At 39.5% G+C, this 25,128-nt stretch overlaps 1 protein-coding gene and 1 long non-coding RNA gene across 2 annotated transcripts; one reads left to right on the top strand and one right to left on the bottom strand.

The window, feature by feature from the left end:
- Positions 1 to 1,480: 1,480 nt before the first annotated feature.
- HMGB2 (high mobility group box 2) lies at positions 1,481 to 4,287 on the bottom strand. Its single transcript, XM_077144316.1, has 5 exons — positions 3,872 to 4,287; positions 3,266 to 3,430; positions 2,817 to 2,962; positions 2,565 to 2,739; positions 1,481 to 2,022 (listed from the first exon to the last, which is right to left on the bottom strand). The coding sequence occupies exons 2-5, from the start codon at positions 3,413 to 3,415 to the stop codon at positions 1,861 to 1,863; spliced, it is 633 nt and encodes a 210-aa protein (XP_077000431.1). The 5' UTR covers positions 3,416 to 3,430; positions 3,872 to 4,287; the 3' UTR covers positions 1,481 to 1,860.
- On the top strand, positions 3,742 to 24,528 carry LOC143669724 (uncharacterized). Its single transcript, XR_013169016.1, has 3 exons — positions 3,742 to 4,816; positions 23,716 to 23,860; positions 23,999 to 24,528. It is a non-coding gene; the product is annotated as an uncharacterized LOC143669724 (long non-coding RNA).
- Positions 24,529 to 25,128: the final 600 nt, after the last annotated feature.

Raw genomic sequence — 25,128 nt, 5'->3', positions numbered from 1 at the left:
AACATGAGCCAGGCTAGACCCATCTCAAAACCTGAGTTTCCTCTGGAGCAGCTCTTGGACTGAGTTGTTTTTAGACACTTGAAATATATTTTACATTTAAAAAAAAGAATGAAAAATTCCTAAAAAGAAAGGTAGCATAGAACTCTGAGAGGTCTCCCTCCTGAGTCTAATTCATATCAAAAAATCCTTAGAGACAGATTAATCTCCAATTCAATTTTACAAACTCCCATTAAATATCTCCTCTATGCCCCTGGTACAATTTAAATACTTCATAATATTCTCATTTAATCATTAAAACACTAAAGTAGGCATTGACCCCTTAATATGAAAAAACAAGCTTAGAGTTAAAATTCATAGTTAGCACTTGGTAGAGGGAACTGGGATCCAGCCCTAATTATGTTAAGACTCAAACACATTAAAGTTTTTAGCATACTAAGTCACCTAATACGAGGAAACTGAAAATTAGTTTCCATTTTATGTTCAGTGAAAACCTTATATTTGAATGTCTAACTATTGGGATATAATTAATGAAGGGCAATTACTAAGAAATTTGAAGATTTTACTTGAGTCTACTTATTCTGATAATTATGTTAATTCCTCACTTCCGTTTAATGAAACTTTGGTTAGTATTTCCTGTTTATGAAACAAAATAATCCTTACTAAATATTTATTGCAAATATGGCATAAGAGTGGCCAAGGCTCCCACATTGGGTAATAGGAATCCTGACATAATAGGTAACCAAAACTGTCAGGTCTAATTATACACTTGTAAACAAATAGGTTTCTTCTGTATTTAACAGTCAACTTTCACTTACTAATCAACAGATCTTTCAAAAGTCACCTAAATTCAGATACAAGTAACTGCTTCCTCATGGGAGTAACTATGCCTTCCCCTGTCAATATAAATTATAAAATTTAGCCAAATTACACTTGTGGGATATCACAAAAAAATCATCTCAAATGCCTTCTTAGACTATTGTTACCCAGAATTCTAAAGCTTAAGACCAGACTATTTTGAAAAGATAACTCAAAATTCACCCTGGAGTTCTACCTTGGGCTAGTCCAAATTATTAATAGAAAGTATAGTTTTGTTACTAATGACTTTTCAAAAAGTATGCTTTTTTTAGGTATGGCTTCACTATACTGAATCCCTCACATTAAAGAAAAAATTTTCCCCAAAAACAAAGTGCAGCTTAAAAAAATCTCGGGGGAGAACAGGAATATTAACAACAAAACATTCATTCTGCAAAACTCCACGAAATGTTAAAAATTGAGTTCATTAAATTCCAGATCTGGTTTTTAAAGAACACTTTATATATATGATTTATATGGGCATGTTTGAGATTCTATTAACCATCAAAACATTTTACGAAATCAACTATGTCTAAGAAATATTAGACAGAAATGGAAAAATTGACATGGTTCCAGACCATAAATACTTTTTATGGTTAATTTAACATTAAGACAAAGACAATAGAAATAATATACATAATTTTATTACAAAATTTTTTTTAAAAAAAACGAAATGCAACATCCTAAAAAACCCAAAATTTACTACTGATACTAATTCCTAGGAGTTTGCTGTGCTACCATCCAAAGTCAAGAAATTAAAGAAACCATTAAATAGAAACATTCAACATCAGAAGCTTTAAAATCTAACTATGTAGTAGCCCCTCAAAAAGCTACAACCTGCATTTTTAAAAAAGTATTTTCTCTACAAAGAATCTTATCAGCTATACAAAAATCTGTACAGTTTTTATACTGAAGCTAATATTGAGCTGCACTTGAATTCACATTCTTAGCAAAACAACTGCCTGAGCACACACGCACACTCCACACACATCATTACAGGTTAGCCATTTATTCTTCATCTTCATCCTCTTCCTCATCATCTTCATCTTCTTCTTCCTCCTCCTCTGCCTCTTCATCTTCTGGTTCATTCTTCTTCTTTGAGCCTGTTGGCCTGCCAGGGCCCTTCTTTCCGGCTTCACTTTTGCCCTTGGCACGGTATGCAGCAATATCCTGAAATATTGTAAAAAAAAAAAAAATTTTTTAAATCAGCATCCGGTGTCATTACTCAACTGTGAAAACTATTTAGCTGTAAACAACCTAAGCTTATTGACCAATAACGCTGATGACTGTCTATAAAAGTATTCAGAGTTTAGCTGTTTTGAGGGCATTTGTTCTCCCTAAGCTGCAGAAAGCCAAAGATGTAAAACGACTGGATATACTAAAATCAATGATTATTTTCACTACCAAAATCCATTCTCCTCATTTTGAGTAGATACTTCTACATAAAAATCTTTTTTAACTAATAAAAGGCCTAAATAACCACAAAACAGATTTTATGTGAAGGGATTTACCACAAACACGGATTTCAATCGTAAAAAATAAGGACTCAGTTTGTGTTGCTCATGCTGACAACCACTGATTTAAGATGACCTCAGCTTCCTAACTCTCCTACAGTCTATACACCTACTCTAACTTACTTAGAAAATACCTACTTAATTTTAATAAATATTTTTAAAGTTATTTTCCTTAAAAAGGTAAAAAAGACAATGTACCTTCTCATATTTCTCCTTTAGCTTGGCTGCTTTCTGTTCATATGGCTGTTTATCTTTGGCTGACTGTTCAGACCACATTTCACCCAATTTTTTTGCAGTATCCCCAATGGATAGGCCTGGATGTTCACTTTTGATCTTTGGACGATGTTCAGAGCAAAACAGGAAGAAGGCAGATCTGGAAAGAAGGAACAGAGTCAATCGACTGAAGGAAAAACCCAAGTGGCAATTTGGTCGGCTTTTAAATCAACTTACGGTGGCCTTTTCGGGGCATTGGGATCTTTTTTCTTTCCTTTTTTATCACCTTTGGGAGGAACATAATTTTTCATCTCCCTGTCATAACGAGCTTTGTCACTTTTGGCCATATCTTCAAACTTGGACTTTTCCTTTGCAGACATTGTCTGTGGGTATAAAATCAGGAGTAGAAACAACTGTTAATACAGCAGAGTTGTAAGCGCCACACACGAGAAAGGCCCCAACGTGTCATTTCCTTGAGGATCACATTTTCCTTAGCTGCGAGGACTTTGTTTTAGGGATCCTAAAACTACGCATAGAAAAGCCTGCCGCGGTCTGTCTGGAACCATCAACTATGTGAGTGAGTGAGTGCGGGAATCCTGCAAGCTCCGAGCTGCACGTCTGCTCGGGGCCCCGGCCCGAAGCCTCACACCTGAGAACCATTCGCCCTGCCCCGGCGCCCGCCTCACCTTCCATCTCTCCGAACATTTCTTGGAGAACTCGGCGAAGTTGACCGAAGAGTCCGGGTGCTTCTTCTTGTGCTCCTCCCGGCACGTCTGCACGAAGAAGGCGTACGAGGACATCTTGCCTCTGGGCTTGTTGGGGTCTCCTTTACCCATGGTGACGGCCGGCGCCTGCCGCGGGGGAGAGGGCCTCGGGGTCGGCGCGGGGCCCGGGCCGCGAGGAGGCGGCCGCCGGCGGGGCTCCGCTTCCCGCGCAAACGCGCCCTGCCCTGCCCCCGCCGCCCCCGGCCCCGCCGGGCCGAACGCTCCTCGCGGGCGCCCCCAAACCCCCGCCCCTGACTCAGCCGTGCCCCGGGCCCACGACGCGAGCCCCACTCCAGCAAGGGGCGGCCTTGTCGTCGCCTCGCCCCGGACCTCACAAACGACCCCCAGCCGGCCCCGGCGAGCCTGCCGCCGCCGCCCGCCACGGCCCCCGGCCTTCACCCGCCCGCTCCCCACATCCCGCCCGCCGGGTCGAACGCCGAGCGCCCGGGCGCCGAGTCCGGACTGAGGGCCCTGAGGAAAGGGGGAACCGCGGGCCGCTCACCCGAGGGCGTCGGGGGCGCTGCTTACCTGCTGCGAACCGCGGAACTTTGCCTCAGAGCCTCGCAGAGCACACGGAGCGAGCGCAGAGCTTCCTGCCCGGGGCTCCGGAGTGAACTGGTTTCTCGCTAACGCAATCCTCAGCCTCTTGTTTTGCAGAGTTCTCCGCGCCACGGTAACTTGACGAGCCAGGCCGCCGGCCACACCCCCAGCTCGCTGATTGGTTCTGGTGATTATTCAAACGCAGAGAACCCCCGCCCCGCCGCCACGACGGCTCCCGATTGGCCGATGTCTCGCCAGGCCCCTCCCTTCAACCCCAGCCTAGCAGGTTCGGTGGGTCGCCCAGGTCGTTAACTCCCAGACCCGTTAGAACCGGTCAGGAGAGGAATGTACTGCTCGATCCTGATTGGCGGCGGGAAAAGGGTTTAAAAAATGGCGGGCCTGGCGCTGAGTGGCTGAGGCGGTAAACGGGGGGAGTGGTTGGCCGGAGAAGGAGAGCCCCGCCAGATTTAAAAATATGAAGTCGAGAGTCGGGGGGTTGTTTCCATGGTGGTCAGGAGCCGCGGCGCGGCGAGCGGGCGCTAAGTCAGCAGAGGCGGCCTGCCCGTCCTTCCCGCACCCGGCGGCCGGCGTCGTCCCCTCAGCCCGCGCGGGGCCCGGCGCTGTCTCCTGGGAGCTGTAGTCGCCCAGCCCCGCGGCCCACGGGGGCCTGCTCCGTTCACAGAATAACACACAGGGAGAGACGGGCGGGGGCCTCGCGGAGGGACCCCCCGCCCGGCCTGTGGCCCCTGAGCCTGGGGTGGAGCCCAGGGCAGACGCGCGGCGGCGGGGAGCGGGAAGGGGTCGGCGCGCAAGCGCGCAGCGGGGCCCTCCCGCCGCTCCGTTCAACCGCGAAGCGAGGCGCTTCCCGCCGCGGAGTCACGCCCACGAGGACCCTCCCTCCCTCTCCATTTTGTCTCGGCGTCAAAGACCGAGGTAAACAGGGGCGCCCTCCGGGTCCGGAAGGGGCGGGGCGGGCGGCACCTCCCTCGGGCCGGGGCCCTGCGTGCGCGGTCCCGGCCGCCTCCGCGCTGTTTACTTCCTGGTCCCTCTGCTCTGGTAGCTCTTTAAACTTTTTTTAAAAACGTTTCCATGTCAAAGACTCCTCTGAGAATCCGCTGAAGGCTGTCCGTTCCCTGCCCCTGCTTGCAGACGTTCCCCGAGGCGGGCGTGCGGCCTGCGCGCGTTTCGGGAGCGCGCCCATAGCGCCCGGGCCCCCGGGAAACTGCCCCGCTGGCAGCCTGGGGTGCTAGTTTTGCGTTGCGTTTAACTTTGGGGACTTATTTTTCCTCCTCCTATTCCATATGTTGCAGTGACAGACGGTTCCAACAGATTTTAAGCTCTCTGTCGTCTTCTCCGTAATTTCGTTGGCCTTTGTTAAACTGTGGCTCCTATTTGGTGTCTGTGTAGTCATCATATTCCATAGTACCTCGGGACCAGCAGCCACCTACCTAGATTTACTGAATCCTTTTTGTCTATTATTTAGATCGTTTTTATCTAAATATAAACTAGATTCTTCGAAATGTGTTTCCGTGGCCCTTAGTGTCTCCTAATTTTGTTAATCATACTCCAGGTTTATAGCGTTCCTACCTGCCTATGAAGCTTTCCATACCTGCAAAACCAGTCCTTGTTGTGCTCTAAAAGTACACAAAAATATAAACTGACGAATCACACTAAATTATTCAAATAGTAATAAACTGTGATTTTCCTAATGTGTTCAAGTTTTTAAATTTACTTTAACATTTTATAATCCTTTTAGAATAATATATTTTTAACTATGGTATAAAGTTGTACTTATGTAAAAAACTGGGCATTTATTCCATCGATAAATGCCAAAAGCTTAGCAGTAGAAATAGAAGATGAAAAGTCTTTGTTCTCAGAAAACTTGCAGTATAGGAGACAAAAATTCAAAACTACAGTACAAAGCAATAAAATGGTTTCATAAACTATGTTTTTCTTTCACTATAGTGCAAATACTGAATTTATTCACGTTCCAAATCAGCAACTGTCTGAATTCTCTCTACTGTTCCAACACTTCTATTTTCTATTTTCTTTTCTTTTCTTTCTGTTTTCTCCTATTAACTGCACTAGCAAAGAGTTTAATTTGAGCAGCTATTGTCCAAAAAGGTCTTTTAATGATACCTATGAAGTAAGGAGAGGCAAGGGACCATAAAGGTAAAGCGAAAGTAGACGTTAGGCTCACTGACTGATCTGCTTTAAAGGAGCAAAATTTGAATTTATCTTAACCTGCCCTTTTATTGTTGCAAATAATAGAAACCAGAAATGTTAAATCTGCAAATGCCAAGGCTTGGTGTATAATTGAATTCTAGAGAAATTCTTTCACCCATTGTAATATAGAAAGAAATGAGTTGTGCTGAGGGTACTAAGAACTCGACCTTGTCAATGTCTTCGTGTCCTAGGGCTGCTTAACAGCATACCATAAACAGAATGTCTTAAAACAACAGAAATTTGTTGCTTCACTGTTCTGGAGTCCAAAATCAAGGTGTCATACTCACCCTAAAGTCTGTAGGGAAGAGTGTTCAATGCCTCCCTTCTGGTTTCTGGTTAGCCAGCAATCCTTGGTGTGCCTTGGTTGTAGCGTTAATCAGTCTCTGCTTGTTGTGTCACACGGCTGTCTCCTCTCCCTTTCTTTTTTCAGGACATCATGTTGGATTCCAGTTTGACATCATCTTAACTAAAATATCTTGAAAGACCCCATTTCCAAATAAGGTCACATTCACTGAACCAGGGGTTAAGGTTTGAGCATATCTTTTTCAGGGACACAGTTCAACTCATAATAGTCAACTCTACTGCTTAGGAGTAAACCAATTTTAAAGATTATTCCAAATACCTTCATTTAGCCTACTTGATTACCTATATCTTCCATACGCTGCTCCCTAATGGTGTCCTCAGGATATCCTGAGTCAGTAATTTAAAACTAATATCTGCAATGGTAATGTTAAGAAGTAGGAGCAATTCCAATTTCCTTTCTTTACTCCATCACAGCCGAGTTTAATCTACCTTTTACCATTGTTCACTCTCATGCCAGTAGTTCCTGACCTAGAAATTACACAGAAGCATCAGTGAAGAGAGAAATGAAAAAAGGTTTAAGTGAGATGTATTCAGTAGTTGATTGAATAAACTCCTTTTTTGTAAAGACTAGATGCAGAATCTGGTGGCAGAAGTCTAGATCTAAATGTAATTCTGAAAGGATGGATTAGATACGTGGAAAAAGTAAGTCTGGACACCAGACTCTGAATCACTTGGTGAACGATTCTGACTTTATCGGAAAACTGAAATCTCTGATAAAGAGGTAATACTGAAGGTCTTTTCTACTCGTAATTCTAATCTTATTGTGCTTCTAAAAGGGCAAATAAGATTGTATTTATAAAACTCAACCTTAAAACCAATATTTTATTTATTTATTTATTTATTTATTTATTTTTGGCATAGGCAGGCACCAGAAATCGAACCCAGGTCTCCGGCATGGCAGGTGAGAATTCTGCTGCTGAGCCACAGTCACACAGCCCAATTTTTTAAGGAACACATCAATTGTTATATTCTAAAAATAATTCCCCAAATGTATTTTATTAAATGATGCATCACTCAAAAAGATGATGAAGAGGAAAGTGTTTATGTTCTTCATACATATGCACACACACAGACACATACACAAAGTATAAACAAAAACTAGCAAGGGCTTCTGAGTTTGAACAGTTAACATTACTGAGCCTTTGGTTGACAACCTATAAAATGAGGTGTAGAGGGCAATCTCTAAGGTACTATCCACTCTTAAATTGTATGCTTCTATAATGTTATGAAACTGTCATCATAATGTGGGAAATGTATTTTTACTTTTGCAATTGTTATGCAGTCAGGAGTTATAATTTAAAAATTAAAAGATAAAGAACTTGGATGCTAAGAAATCCTTTATAAGAGTACCAATTAGTTTGAAGCTCAGTTACTCAAAACAGTATATGGTAAAGGAAGAATTGATAGCTTCCTGTTCTAGTTTGCTAGCTGTCAGAATGCAATATACCAGAAATGGAATGGCTTTTAAAAAGGGGGAATTTAATGAGTTGCTAGTTTATAGTTCTAAGGCTGAGAAAATGTCCCAATTAAAACAAGTCTAAAGAAATGTCCAATCAAAGGCATCCAGGGAAAGATACCTTGGTTCAAGAAGGCCGATGAAGTTCAGGGTTTCTCTCTCAAGTGAGAAGGCACAAGGCGAACACAGTCAGGGCTTCTCTCTCGGCTGGACAGGCACATGGCGAATACGGTGTCATCTGCTAGCTTGGTCTCCTGGCTTCCTGTTTCATGAAGCTCCCCGGGAGGCGTTTTCCTTCTTCATCTCCAAAGGTCGCTGGCTGGTGGACTCTCTGCTTCATGGTGCTGCAGCATTCTCTGCTCTCTCTCTGAGTCTCTCTGAATCTCCAAAATGTTTCCTCTTTTATAGGACTTCAGAAACTAATCAAGACCCACTCAAATGGGTGGAGACATGTCATCCCCTAATCCAGTTTAACAACCATTCTTAACTAAATCTCATCAATCAGGGAGATGATCTCATTACAGTTTCAAATATACAGTACTGAATAGGGATTATTCTACCTTTAAGAAATGAGATTTATATTAAAATATGGCTTTTCTTAGGGGGCATACTTCCTTTCAAACCAGCACACTTCCCAAATGTAATAAGCTATGTAGACCAAGCTTTAGATTACATGGTAGTGCTCAGTCATTGTTTTGTGCTGTTAAAATGAACTTATCAGGCGTTTTTTATCCCCAATATGAGACCAGTGTATCACTTTGTTTCCCTGAGTTCAGCATCTCATGAAATGTAATAACATTACCATTTAGCAGTAAACCAATTATGAGTTTCAGATTGAAGCTGTTTCCAGGGTAATTTATATGTACATAATTTATATGTGTATATAAATAGTTACTCTGCAGCCCTACATAACCACTAATCCTGTCCCTATGTATTAATATTTACATTTTATGTAAATGGAATCATACAATATGTAGTATGTTGTATCTGATATCTTTCACTTAACAGAATGTACTTTATTAATTATTGTTTTTTTGTTTGTTTAGTAGGTTTACAGAAAAGTCATCTAAAAAGATACAGCGTTCCCATATACCTCCCTATTGTTGATACTTCGCATTAGTGTGGTACCTTTGATACAACTGATGAAAGAATATTAAAATATTACTGTTAACTAAAGTCCATGGTTTACATTAGTTGTATTTTCCCCCTATACGACGCTATTGTTATGTAAGGTCGAGTAGGGATAAAAGGATTGAGAAGTGACAGCTAAAAAGTATAGGGTTTTCTTTTTGGAGTACCGCAAATGTTCTAAAACTGTGCACTAAAAACTACTCTGCACACATTAGTTTTTCAAAAATGAATCTTATATTAGAGTTCAATACATTCAAGTTGTTTTAAAGGCAGAGAGAAGTTAACTGAAGCATATTATCAAATAAACAACATCCACTTGTGGGTAGATCACTGATTCTGAGACCTAATTGTATAACCTCTACCTACAGAGATTCAATTTAGTGATATTCAATGATATATTTTTTAAGAAATGGAAATACAGGCTAAGAAAAAAAAACACCCTCATGCTGTTGATAACATTTTCAATGAAAGATGTTTTTTTATTAATTTTTAAATTTTTTTTAAAATATGACAACAAAGAAACAAACATTCTTAACATATGATCATTCTATTCTACATATGTAATCAGTAATTCACAATATCATCACACAGTTGCATATTCATCATCATGATCATTTCTTAGAACATTTTCAGTGAAAGATGGTTTAAAAAAAAAAAGCAACAACCCACAATCAAAGGTATTTTGTTTTTTTCTTCCCCCCAAAAAACTATTATTTTTGTGAGTTGGGATAAATTAAATGTTCACAAAAAAGTTACGTACTTTTAAAATCCCCCGCTGCTGCAAGTAGGGACCAAAAAAATGGGGGGTGGGGGGGGCTGAAATTGCAAAAATTCTATTTTTAAGGATATTGGAAATCTATAGAAGAAATCACCAAATAACTTGATGAACTAAAATTCAGGATGGAGAAGAGTGCTTCCTAGGTGTACTAATTATTTTTTTTAGGACATTTGTGGATTTTAGGCATGAAATTGTAGAACAGTCTGACTTTGGGCCAAGAAAAAGGACATTTACTGAGGGAAGGAGAATCTGGCAAGCTTAAGGCAGTTGTGTAGAACTGGCACAATGAATCAGAAATTTGAGAACCCTTAAAGTTAGATATTGATCTGTTTTCCACACAGACACCTGATGAATTCTGAAGCAGTGTGGGAGACTAGGTGTGCCAAAGCTTTTAAAAATCAGGGTGAAATCTCCCAAGTTTCATGTTGTTTAGGAGACAGAAGTATTGCTAGAAAGAAGAGGTCTGACACAAATACATGACTTGCTCTTCCTGAAGACGTGCCAGATTTTGAAACTGCATAGGCAGGAATGTAAAGCAGTAAGCTTAAAACCTCCAAAAAGCAGAATTGAATGTTCCATAATATTTACAATTGGGAGACCAAGACCATCAGCTCTCAATCATAAGCTCAAGTGACAATGTCTGAGGACTTTTTTTCCCTAAACTTTCCCTTATCATAATTAAACTTTAACCCTCATTTGGAAAGTAAGCACTAAAATCCACTCAGACAGTATCATTACATTATTACTTTCAACCAAAAGAAGACCCAAGATGGGGTAGGTGAAGAGTGACAGCTTCTATACCTTAAACTCTCAAGTTAAAATAGGCACTGAGAGAGAGAAACTCCAATTCCCAGGAAAGCTGATCCTTTACCATTGGCACTAAAAGCAGAATTAATGTCTAAATATTTAAAAACAAAAAACCCAGAGGTGGCCTAGGTCTTCCTAAAACTTTGCAACCCAGTCTGATTCCAGCAAAATCCGTCATTGGATAGAGATAACCAAACCCCCACCCTTACGCCTAATAAGGGCATTGATTCTGCCTAATAGAGTAAAGGGAAAATCCTCTTTAGTAAAAGATATCTGGAGTCTCTATAACACCTTCCACAATATCTAACACAAAAAAGAAATACTATACACGAAGAGACAAGAAAATGTGACTAATAATCAAGAGAAAAAGCAATAGAAACATCCACAGTTGATCAGGATATTGGAGTTAGCAGACACAGACTTTAAAACTGTGATTAATATGCTTAGGAGATATAGGAAGTGATGAACAGTTGAAAGGACAGAATATTTCAGCAAAGAATTGGAATGCATAAATGATCCAATGGATATTCTAGCACTGAAAAATGTCAAAATATTGGATGACCGTTTGAGATTAAATCATGTGCCCCACAAAATGCATGTTCAGGTCCCAACCCCTGGTCCTGTGGCGGGTGAACCCATTTGTAAATAGGACCTTTGAAATGTCATTAGTGAAGATGTGCCCAAATTCATTATGCCAAAACTAAATGTCAGCAGGTGGGAAGTATAGGGGAGAAGTATGTATTCTTTGTGAAAGAAAAGAAAATGTCTTCATACAGATTATGGTGTCAAAGGCACGTCTATTTACTTAGCTTGGATTGTATGATGTGCAAATAAAACTGAAAATGAACAGAGAGAAACAAGTGCTAGAGAAAATGCAGTTCACTGTCAGTAGGGAAACTGAGAGGTACAGCCCCTTGGAGGACAGTGTGGTGGTTCCACAGGAGACTAGGGGTGGGGTTGCCATGTAATCCTGCAACCCCATTAATCAGTGTATACCTGGAGAAACTTGGGACATGAATGGACATTGCACACTTGTGTTTTGGGCATCAGTTTTCCTGATTCACAATGGATGGATGTTGCCTAAGGGTATGAGACTGAGGAATGGAAGGGGAAATTGTGGTGTATGCATAGAATGGACTATTGAGCAGCCACAAGAAGAAATGAAGTTGTGAGGCATGCAACTAGGTAAATGAATATATTAAGGACTGTATGTTGAATGAAATGTCGGAAACAAAAAGACAAATATTATCATGCCTCACTCATACAGACTAACTATAATATAAAAACTTGGTGAATTGAAGTTGAGAGCATGGATTCTCAGTTCAGGGCCAATTGTAAAGCGCCCTAGATTGTAAGCTCTTACAGCAGCCACAAATATTCAGGAGTTGTAACTGTTATTTCTAATTTCTAAGATGCTAAGCTGTTTGTATGTAACCTGTCCATTCCCTAAAACTTCGGTTATTTATGTGACACCTGAGACTCAGAGCTCTGAAGCTATGAAAGTCAACAGTGCCCCATATAGGAACTGTTTAAAAACTTGAAAAAGGGATCAGACTTTGACTGGAGACATTGATGAAGCTGATCTGGATAGAACTTGGGTAGATAGAGTACAGGGTAAAGGGTGATATCGTCCATATTTTAAAACTTCAACTTCTGTGTGTGACCAAAGAGAAGTTTAGTTGGTGCAAAATTTATATTTAGATCACTTCCTGGAAGATGGTGGCTTAGTAAGACGCGCGGATCTTAGTTTCTTCTCCAGGACACCTACTAGGGGAGTAGAAACGATACAGAAAGCGCCCAAAGCCACAACAGAGATAAAAAAAGACAGCGTACCCCATCCTGGAACGGCTGGCTGGCTGAGAGAAGCAGCTCGGGTGAGATCGCCGAGGCGCGCGGGCCTTACCGGGCGGGGTGGCAAGCAGCCGGAGTTACTCCCTTCCCCCTTCCCGGGCCGGCTGGGAGAATTGGAGAGGTGGTCCCCTGAAACCAAGGCGACTGGCGCCCACACCACGCACAGCCCCCGGACCAACTTAGAGAATTAGATCGGAAACCCCCAGGCCGTGGAGAACGGTGACCCCGTGACTCCCGGGGAACGTGCACTCTCTCGGGTGGGCCGCTGCCGCTGGCGCCCTCCCGCCACGCTTGTTGCCCAGGGCCGACTAGGAAATTCGGACGGGCTCTTTCCCTGGCTGCGGCGACCAGCAACCCTCCCTGCGTTCGGACCCCGGGCCGGCTCAAGCCGCTTCGGCTAGCGAACCCCCAGGACGGCGAGAGTTTTCCAAAGTTTAAGGTCCCACAGCACCTTTTACTGGTGGGACCCGCAGACAAACGTGTGCCACGAGCGCCACCTACTGGGCAGGATAAGAAAAACAGAACCCAGAGATTTCACAGAAAAATATTACAACCTTGCTGGGTCCAACACCAAGAGAAATCTGAATAAATGCCCAGACGCCAGCAGCAGAAGATAACTGTCCACGCTCAAAAAGATTGAGAATATGGCTCAGTCAAAGGAACAAACCAATAGCTCAAATGAGACACAAGAGCTGAGACAACTAATGCTGAATATACAAACAGAAATGGAAAACCTCTTCAAAAATGAAATCGATAAATTGAGGGAGGACATGAAGAAGACATGGGCTGAACATAAAGAAGAAATAGAAAAACTGAAAAAACAAATCGCAGAACTTATGGAAGTGAAGGATAAAGTAGCAAACATAGAAAAAATAATGGATAGCTACAATGATAGATTTAAAGAGACAGAAGATAGAATTAGTGATTTGGAGGATGGAACATCTGAATTCCAAAAAGAAACAGAAACTATAGGGAAAAGAATGGAAAAATTTGAACAGGGTATCAGGGAACTCAAGGACAATATGAACCGCACAAATATACGTGTTGTGGGTGTCCCAGAAGGAGAAGAGAAGGGAAAAGGAGGAGAAAAACTAATGGAAGAAATTATCACTGAAAATTTCCCAACTCTTATGAAAGACCTAAAATTACAGATCCAAGAAGTGCAGCGCATCCCAAAGAGATTAGACACAAATAGGCGTTCCCCAAGACTCTTACTAGTTAGAATGTCAGAGGTCAAAGAGAAAGAGAGGATCTTGAAGGCAGCGAGAGAAAAACAATCCGTCACATACAAGGGAAACCCAATAAGACTATGTGTAGATTTCTCAGCAGAAACCATGGAAGCTAGAAGACAGTGGGATGATATATTTAAGTTACTAAAAGAGAAAAACTGCCAGCCAAGACTCCTATATCCAGCAAAATTGTCCTTCAAAAATGAGGGAGAAATTAAAACATTCTCAGACAAAAAGTCACTAAGAGAATTTGTGACCAAGAGACCAGCTCTGCAAGAAATACTAAAGGAAGCACTAGAGTCAGATACAAAAAGACAGAAGAGAGAGACATGGAGAAAAGTGTAGAAAGAAGGAAAGTCAGATATGATATATATAATACAAAAGGCAAAATGGTAGAGGAAAATATTATCCAAACAGTAATAACACTAAATGTCAATGGACTGAATTCCCCAATCAAAAGACATGGATTGGCAGAATGGATTAAAAAACAGGATCCTTCTATATGCTGTCTACAGGAAACACATCTTAGACCCAAAGATAAACATAGGTTGAAAGTGAAAGGTTGGGAAAAGATATTTCATGCAAATAACAACCAGAAAAGAGCAGGAGTGGCTATACTAATATCCAACAAATTAGACTTCAAATGTAAAACAGTTAAAAGAGACAAAGAAGGACACTATATACTAATAAAAGGAACAATTAAACAAGAAGACATAACAATCATAAATATTTACGCACCGAATCAGAATGCCCCAAAATACGTGAGGAATATACTGCAAACACTGAAAAGGGAAATAGACTCATATACCATAATAGTTGGAGACTTCAACTCACCACTCTCATCAAGGGACAGAACATCTAGACAGAGGATCAACAAAGAAATAGAGAATCTGAATATTACTATAAATGAACTAGACTTAATAGACATTTATAGGACATTACATCCCACAACAGCAGGATACACCTTTTTCTCAAGTGCTCATGGATCATTCTCAAAGATAGACCATATGCTGGGTCACAAAGCAAGTCTTAACAAATTTAAAAAGATTGAAATCTTACACAACACTTTCTCGGACCATAAAGGAATGATGTTGGAAATCAATAATAGGCAGAGTGCCAGAAAATTCACAAATACGTCGAGGCTCAACAACACACTCCTAAACAACGACTGGGTCAAAGAAGAAATTGCAAGAGAAATTAGCAAATACCTCGAGGCGAATGAAAATGAAAACACAACATATCAAAACTTATGGGACGCAGCAAAGGCAGTGCTAAGAGGGAAATTTATTGCTCTAAATGCCTATATCAGAAAAGAAGAAAAGGCAAAAATTCAGGAATTAACTATCCATTTGGAAGAACTGGAGAAAGAACAGCAAGCTAACCCCAAAGCAAGCAAAAGGAAAGAAATAACAAAGATTAGAGCACAAATAAATGAAATTGAAAACATGAAAACAATAGAGAAAATCAATAAGGCCAGAAGTTGGTTCTATGAGAAAATCAATAAGATTGATGGGCCCTTAGCAAGATTGACAAAAAGAAGAAGAGAGAGGATGCAAATAAATAAGATCAGAAATGGAAGAGGAGACATAACTACTGACCTCACAGAAATAAAGGAGGTAATAACAGGATACTATGAACAACTTTACGCTAATAAATACAACAATTTAGAGGAAATGGACGGGTTCCTGGAAAGACATGAACAACCAACTTTGACTCAAGAAGACATAGATGACCTCAACAAACCAATCACAAGTAAAGAAATTGAATTAGTCATTCAAAAGCTTCCTAAAAAGAAAAGTCCAGGACCAGATGGCTTCACATGTGAATTCTACCAAACGTTCCAGAAAGAATTAGTACCAATTCTCTTCAAACTCTTCAAAAAAATCGAAGTGGAGGGAAAACTACCTAATTCATTCTATGAAGCCAACATCACCCTCATACCAAAACCAGGCAAAGATATTACAAAAAAAGAAAACTACAGACCAATCTCTCTAATGAATACAGATGCAAAAATCCTCAATAAAATTCTAGCAAATTGTATCCAACAACACATTAAAAGAATTATACATCATGACCAAGTAGGATTCATCCCAGGTATGCAAGGATGGTTCAACATAAGAAAATCAATTAATGTAATACACCATATCAACAAATCAAAGCAGAAAAATCACATGATCATCTCAATTGATGCAGAGAAGGCATTCGACAAGATTCAACATCCTTTCCTGTTGAAAACACTTCAAAAGATAGGAATACAAGGGAACTTCCTTAAAATGATAGAGGGAATATATGAAAAACCCACAGCTAATATCATCCTCAATGGGGAAAAATTGAAAACTTTCCCCCTAAGATCAGGAACAAGACAAGGATGTCCACTATCACCACTGTTATTCAACATCGTGTTGGAAGTTCTAGCCAGAGAAATTAGGCAAGAAAAAGAAATACAAGGCATCAAAATTGGAAAGGAAGAAGTAAAACTATCACTGTTTGCAGACGATATGATACTATACGTCGAAAACCCGGAAAAATCCACAACAAAACTACTAGAGCTAATAAATGAGTACAGCAAAGTAGCAGGTTACAAGATCAACATTCAAAAATCTGTAGCATTTCTATACACTAGTAATGAACAAGCTGAGGGGGAAATCAAGAAACGAATCCCATTTACAATTGCAACTAAAAGAATAAAATACCTAGGAATAAATTTAACTAAAGAGACAAAAAACCTATATAAAGAAAACTACAAAAAACTGCTAAAAGAAATCACAAAAGACCTAAATAGATGGAAGGGCATACCGTGTTCATGGATTGGAAGACTAAATATAGTTAAGATGTCAATCCTACCTAAATTGATTTACAGATTCAATGCAATACCAATCAAAATCCCAACAACTTATTTTTCAGAAATAGAAAAACCAATAAGCAAATTTATCTGGAAGGGCAGGGTGCCCCGAATTGCTAAAAACATCTTGAGGAAAAAAAACGAAGCTGGAGGTCTCGCGCTGCCTAACTTTAAGGCATATTATGAAGCCACAGTGGTCAAAACAGCATGGTATTGGCATAAAGATAGATATATCAACCAATGGAATCGAATAGAGTGCTCAGATATAGACCCTCTCATCTATGGACATTTGATCTTTGATGAGGCAGTCAAGCCAACTCACCTGGGACAGAGCAGTCTCTTCAATAAATGGTGCCTAGAGAACTGGATATCCATATGCAAAAGAATGAAAGAAGACCCATCTCTCACACCCTATACAAAAGTTAACTCAAAATGGATCAAAGATCTAAACATTAGGTCTAAGACCATAAAACAGTTAGAGGAAAATGTTGGGAGATATCTTATGGATCTTACAACTGGAGGCGGTTTTATGGACCTTAAACCTAAAGCAAGAGCACTGAAGAAGGAAATAAATAAATGGGAACTCCTCAAAATTAAACACTTTTGTGCATCAAAGAACTTCATCAAGAAAGTAGAAAGACAGCCTTCACAATGGGAGACAATATTTGGAAATGATATATCAGATAAAGGTCTAGTATCCAGAATTTATAAAGAGATTGTTCATCTCAACAACAAAAAGACAGCCAACCCAATTACAAAATGGGAAAAAGACTTGAACAGACACCTCTCAGAAGAGGAAATACGGATGGCCAAGAGGTACATGAAGAGATGCTCAATGTCCCTGGCCATTAGAGAAATGCAAATCAAAACCACAATGAGATATCATCTCACACCCACCAGAATGGCCATTATCAACAAAACAGAAAATGACAAGTGCTGGAGAGGATGCGGAGAAAGAGGCACACTTATCCACTGTTGGTGGGAATGTCAAAGGGTGCAACCACTGTGGAAGGCAGTTTGGCGGTTCCTCAAAAAGCTGAATATAGAATTGCCATACGACCCAGCAATACCATTGCTAGGTATCTACTCAAAGGACTTAAGGGCAAAGACACAAACGGACATTTGCACACCAATGTTTATAGCAGCATTATTTACAATTGCAAAGAGATGGAAACAGCCAAAATCTCCATCAACAGAAGAGTGGCTAAACAAACTGTGGTATATACATACGATGGAATATTATGCAGCTTTAAGACAAGATAAACTTATGAACCATGTAATAACATGGATGGACCTAGAGAATATTATGCTGAGTGAATCCAGCCAAAAACTAAAGGACAAATACTGTATGGTCCCACTGATGTGAACGGACATTCGAGAATAAACTTGAAATATGTCATTGGTAACAGAGTTCAGCAGGAGTTAGAAACAGGGTAAGACAATGGGTAATTGAAGCTGAAGGGATACAGACTGTGCAACAGGACTAGATACAAAAACTCAAAAATGGACAGCACAATAATACCTAATTGTAAAGTAATCATGTTAAAACACTGAATGAAGCTGCATCTGAGCTATAGGTTTTTGTTTTGTTTTGTTTTGTTTTGTTTTGATTTTACTATTATTACTTTTATTTTTTTCTCTATATTAACATTCTATATCTTTTTCGGTTATGTTGCTAGTTCTTCTAAACCAATGCAAATGTACTAAGAAATGATGATCATGCATCTATGTGATGATGTTAAGAATTAATGATTGCATGTGTAGAATGGTATGATCTCTAAATGTTGGGTTAATTTCTTTTTTTCCGTTAATTAAAAAAAAAAAGAGAGAGAAGGGATAATTGGAGATGAAGGGATACAGACTGTACAACGGGACTGGATATAAAAACTCAGAAATGGACAGCACAATACTACCCAATTGTAATGCAATTATGTTAAAACACTGAATGAAGCTGCATGTGAGGTATAGGTTTTTTGTTTTTGTTTTTTTTGTTTTTTTTTTCTTTCTATTATTGTTTTAATTCTTATTCTGTTGTCTTTTTATTTCTTTTTCTAAATCGATGCAAATGTACTAAGAAATGATGAATATGCAACTATGTGATGTTATTAAGAATTACTGATTGTACATGTAGATTGGAATGATTTCTAATTGTTTTGTTAATTCTTTTTTTAATTAATAAAAAAAAATTAAAGGACTGCATAAAAAAAAATTAAAGGACTGCATAAAAAAAAAAAAAGAAGCAATATACTTACAAAAAAAAAATTTATATTTAAATTTATATTACCTAATTTAACTTGTGTGGTTAGTTTAGTTGAACACCATAAGTACTTGGAATCTTGAATAGGGCGTGAGAACTTGTTGGTTTTTCCAGGTTCGTGTGATGCCCCAATATATCCCAGAGTAATTTGGGCAGTGAATAAAGAAGTATTTGCAAAGTCCTGTTGTGGGGTTGGGGAGAAAGGAGGAAATATTCAACTTCCTCATTTGGAGAATTTCTGATAGTCTCACAAGCAGTGGGGACAACCAAATCAATAGGCTGAGTCCTCAATCTTGGGGTTCGTCCCTATTAAACATCCCAGTAAAAATAGGCTAAGCCTACTTAGAATTATGCCTAAGAGTCACCTCCAGAGAACCTCTTTTGTTGCTCATCTATGGCCTCTCTTTCTAAGCCAACTTGGCAGGTGAATTCGCTGCCCTTCCCACTACTTGGGATATGACTGCCAGAGGTGTAAACCTCTCTGGCAACATGGGACAGACTCCCAGGATTCGCCAGGACCCGGCACCATGGGATTGAGAAAGCCTTAGTGACAAAAAAGGGAGAAGAGAGAAATGAGACGAAATAAAATTTCAGGGGCTGGGAGATTCCAAACAGTCAGGAGGTTATTCTTATGTTGTTATATAGATATCCCTTTTTAGTTTATGGTGTATTGGAGTGGTTGGAAGAAAGTACCTGAAACTGTTGAGCTATGTTCTGGTAACCTTGGTTCTTGAAGACAATTACATAGTGATATAACTTTTACGATGTCATGTGTGAGCGTGAAAACCTTGTGTCTGATGCTTCTTTTATCCAGGGTATGAACAGATGAGTAAAAAAAAATTGATAAAAAAATAAATATTGTGGGGGGACAAGGCAAAATAAATTGGGTAGATTGAAATACTAGTGTCAAAGAGAGGGAGAGGTAAGGAGTATGGGATGTATGAGTTTTTTCTTTTTTCTTTTTCTTTTTCTGGAGTGATACAAATGTTCTAAAAAATGATCATGGTGATGAACACACAACTATGTGTTGATATTGTGAACCATTGATTATACACCATATGGACTATATGTGTATGAAGATTTGTCAATAAAAATATTCAAAAAAAAAAAAAAAAAAAAAAGAGGTGCCCAAACTGAATGAGGTGGGACCCTAATCCAATTTGGCCAAAGTGTTTCCACGTAGAGGAAATTGTAAACAGAAAGAGAAGCCAGAGGAGAAGCAAGAAGCTGGAATTCACCAGATATGAAGAAAAGACACCTCTATGTGCATTGAGTGATGGAGAAGCCAAGAGCTCCAAAGATCAGTGGCCAACCAAGAGAGACCAACCCCAGAATTAAGCAAGGCTTTTAGCCTTTGAAACCATTAGTCCATAACTTCCTGTTGTTAAACCAACCCACTGCATGTTTTCCCTGTGGAGAAACTAAAACAATAGTCGTAATGCAGACTGACCCAACTAAAGACAGGATCACTAAACTGAAAGATGGGTCTATAAAAGATATACAAATTAAGCACGGGGGACGTGGTGGGGGGGAAGGATAGAAATAACAGTCAATAAATCTAATGTTTAACTTGATTCTCAGAAAGAGAGGAGAGAGAAAAAACAGTTACTTAGAGATAATGGTTCAGAATGTTCTGATACTGATGAAAAATAGCCTGTAGAATTAAGAAGTTCAGTAAGTCCCAGGAAGGGTAAATACAAAGAAAGCTATATCTAAGCATATCATAATATAAGTGTTAAAAACTAAAGACAAAAAGAGAATCTTAGAAGGAACCAAAGTAAAATGACAATAACTTGAAAAAAGCATCAATAAATCTGAAGACTGAATTACAGCAGAGCTATGAAAAGAAAAGGCCATGGAGTGACATCACAAATTGCTGAGGGGGACAAAAAAACTGCTAGCCTTGATTTCTGTGTCTAGGGGGAAAAGTCAAGACTTCAGGCAAAATAAAGATGTTTTCAGACAATCAAAAACTGAGAAGATTCACTGTCAGTAGTTTGCTTAAAGAAAATGGTCCTAGATGGAAGCATGGAGAATCATAGTGCACAGATAGAGGTAACTATATGAATTATTTAAAAAAAAAAAATTCCTTGTTTTAAAAGGCTAAAAGTCTTGTGGCTTTTTATAACTTGCCAATAAAATATATGACAATAGCATAAAGGGTAGGAGACGGGCAAGTGGAGTTAAAAGTGTTGTAAGGATCTTTTGTTTTATAAAAGAATAATAATTTGCATTAAACTGTAATAAGCCATGTGTGTTCTACCTTGATCTGAATGTTTGTGGTGGTTTGGAGGTCTATTTAACCCAGAAAAATGTGTTCTTAAACTTAATCCACTCCTGTGGGTATGAACCCATTGTAAGTAGGGCCTTTGATGAGGTTACTTCAGCTGAGATATGGCCCCAAAAGGGTCTTAATCCTATTACTGGAATCCTTTATAAGTGGAATGAAATTCAGAGAGACAAAGAGAAAGCCATACAGGTAGAAGCTAGACACTGAACATCAGTGGAGCCCAGAAGAAAACGGAGAGGCCTGGAGAGGTAGCCTTGAGCATTGTCATGTGACAAAGGAGCCAAGGACCAAGGATCGCCAGCACCCAGCCCCATGACTCCAGTCTTTGGAAACAAAGCATTACCATGATGACACCTTGATTAGAATTTTCTTAGCCTCAAAACCATGAGCCAATAAATTCCCATTGTTTAAGCCAACCCATTGCTTGGTATTTCTTTGAGCAGCCAAAGAATTAAGAGTACTGGTTACAGATGTGTGTATAGACATACATACATGCATGTAGATATATGCATGTAAAAATTCATCCTCCTGCATACTTGAGATTTATATACTTTATTGTATGTGTTTTGTGTATTAATAATCATTTTTCATCCAAAAGTAACACATCTTTGTGTTTTAACAGATTGACCAGTCAATGGTATGAATACCATTATACTATAATATAATGACTGCTTCTATACCTACAAAATAAGATATTGCAAAAATTAAAGTTGAACTCAAATTCTATGTGAAGACTGTACAATCTCTCAAAATACTTTAAAAATTCATAATCCCATAGGATACTAGGCCTTAACATTAGTCTACACCAAACAGCCAATGACTAATCACTAACAAATAAACATGAAAAGATGTTTAACATCTTAGGGAAATGCAAATTAAAGCCCTAAGATACCATCTAGCACCCACTAAGATGGCTGTAATGTAGAAGAGAAATTATAACAAGTGTTGATTAAGATGTGCAGAAACTGAAGTCCTTATGCATTGCTGGCAATAACATAAAATGGTACAGTCACTATGGAAAACTGGAAGCTCCTTAAAAAGTTACACATGTATTTACCATACAACTCAGTGATTCCACTCCTAGGCATCTACAAACACAACATGGAAACATTTATAGTAGTTTTACTAGTAATAATAAAACCTGGAAGCAATCCAAATGCTCATTAACTGCTGAATGGATAAATAAGTTGATATATATTCATACCCTGGAATGCTGTTCATAAAAAACATGGTATGGGGAGGAAAAAGGAACAGAGGCTGATAAAAGCTACAAGGTGAATGAACCCTAAAACGTGCTAAAAAAAGAAGCCAGACACAAAAGATTACATATTGTATGATTTATTTAATTGAGATTTCAAGAAAAGGAGATCTATAGACAAAAAGCAGAAGAATAATGCATGAGGCCTGGGGATTGGAGCAGGGACTAACTGTAAAAAGGTTTGAGGAAAAATTTGGGGTCATGGAAATATTCTAAAACTGGATGATAGTGATTATTGCACAACTATAAATTCAGTAAAAGTAATTTTGTTTATATTCACAGTGGGTGAAATTTACTGTATATAAATTATACCTTAATAAAGCGTTGTTTTATTTAAGGTCAGTGAATTTTATTTTTCCACTTGTTCAACACTGCATTCAAAATAGTCAAGGACAATTTAGACCTTAAATATAAATACTGCAGAATATAGCTGTAGAAACTGCAGAGATCATTTGAGAGAAAGTGAATACAATTAAGCTATCTTAGGAACTAGTAGTTAAGGGTATCAACAACTCTTAAATTTTAATGGAATTGTCCATTTGGCCCATATTCAGTTGAATATTTGTTGATATCTTATGAAACATAACTAATTACCTCATAACTTCTTTTTTGAGAATAATTTTTTTTTTTTTGGCTTTTAACAAGGGGAATTTAATGAGTTGCTAGTTTACAGTTCTAAGGCCGAGAAAATATCCCAATTAAAACAAGTCTATAGAAATGTCCAATTTAAAGGCATCCAGGGAAAGATACTTTGGTTCAAGAAGGCCGATGAAGTTCAGGTTTTCTCTCTCAAGTCAGAAGGCACATGGCGAACAGAGTCAGGGCTTCTCTCTTGGCTGGAAGGGCACATGGCGAATACAGTGTCATCTGCAAGCTTTCTCTCCTGGCTTCCGGTTTCATGAAGCTCCCCGGAGGCGTCTTCCTTCTTCATCTCCAAAGGTCACTGGCTGGTGGTTCTCTGCTTCATGGTGCTGCAGCATTCTCTGCTCTCTCTGAGTCTCTCATTCTCCAAAATATTTCCTCTTTTATAGGACTCCAATAAACCAATCAAGATCCACCCAAATGGGTGGAGACATATCATCCCCTAATCCAGTTTAACAACCATTCTTGACTAAATCACATCAGCCAGGGAGATGATCTCATTACAGTTTCAAATATACAGTATTGAATAGGGATTATTCTACCTTTATGAAATGGGATTTATATTAAAACATGACTTTTCTTAGGGGGCATACTTCCTTTCAAACCAGCACATCTAGGAACTATTTTTCTAGAAGCTAAAACTTTCCTTTGGTGAGAATTTCAATGATATAGTTTAGTGTCTATTCTACTTTCTCTAAACAGATTGCCAGACCAGCTCTCTTTGACCAGCGTGTTGTGAATTCCATGGTATCTGATGTTGAACAGGTTGACTTGAATAGTATTGGATCTCAGGCCCTTCTCACCATTTCGGGCAAGGCAGACACCGAATCCGATATCTACACTGAACGTAAGTCTGGTCTCTGTTTCAAGCAGAGTTTCCCAACTGTGGAGCCATTGACATTTTGGACCAGATAATTCTTTTTTGTGGGGGGCTAGCCTGTGTATTATAGGATGTTTAGTTGCATCCCTGTCCTCTATCCACCAGATGCAGTAGCAGCCTCCCTGCAGCCATGACAAGCAAAAATGTCTCTAGAAATTGCCAAATGTCTCCTCAAACACATAATTGGACTTGACTGAGGATTCCTGGTTTATAGAAATATTTTAATAAAATAAAATTGCTCTCTGTTTAAAAAACAGTTGTTTTTTAAACCAAAAATATTGAAGAAAATAAAAACTATCCCTCACCTCATTACCTAGCAATGGCCATTTGTAAGTTTTCTTTCAGTTTTACATTTCACACGTGCACATTCACATCAGTTGTACACTATTTGGCATCAAATGGTGTATGAAACATGTCATTATCACAGTACCATATATATTTCTTCAAGGCAGAGATCCTCTGTTTAGGTTTGGACTATCACACAGAGTTTAGTAAACCACTGTGCAGGGCTACACACAGGCTTGATTTCCCAGGAGTTATAGTTCACCTTCTTCCTGTGCAAACACAAAAAGTGCACCCTCTTAAAGGCTGCAGCGCAAAGGATGGACTGCTCCCTGGGGACAGTCCAATCTCACCTCTATTCTCTGTTGTGAGAATGATTTTATCTATTGTGAATAGATGTTTCCAGACAAATTTGTGTTATATTTTCACAATTTTGATCTAATATTTAACTGTAGTAGTTTGAAGCTCTGTGTACTCCCAGAAAAACATGTTCTGAAATCTAATCCATTCCTGTGTGTTTAAAAAACCAGTATAAGTAAGATCTTTTGATGAGACTACTTCAGTTAAGGAGTGACCAACATCATTCAGGATGGGTCTTAATTCTCTTACTGGAGTCCTTTATGAGAGAAAGAAATTCAGATAAAAAGAAAACCAGGGATGACTTCCGGAGAAGATGGCAGCTTAGTAAGACGCACGGGTCTTAGTTCCTCCTCCAGAACAGCAACTAAAGAAACAGAAACAATACGAAACAGCTCCCGGAGCCACAACAGAGACCAAAAAGACAGCGTACCCCATTCTGGAATGGCTGAACGGGCAGGGAGAATCCGCTGCGGTGAGATACCCGAGGGGCGCGTGTTTTCCCCGCCGGGGCGACTGGCGACTGGGGTCCCCTCCACGCACGTGGCTCCCCGGTCTGACTGGGAACGTTGGATAGCGGGGACCTCCCGCCACGC

The sequence above is a fragment of the Tamandua tetradactyla genome, chromosome 26 (genome assembly GCF_023851605.1).
Source record: "Tamandua tetradactyla isolate mTamTet1 chromosome 26, mTamTet1.pri, whole genome shotgun sequence".
Lineage (NCBI taxonomy): Eukaryota > Metazoa > Chordata > Mammalia > Pilosa > Myrmecophagidae > Tamandua > Tamandua tetradactyla.
Note: the sequence above shows the minus strand (reverse complement) of the source record. Positions and strands in the feature narration are given on the sequence as shown.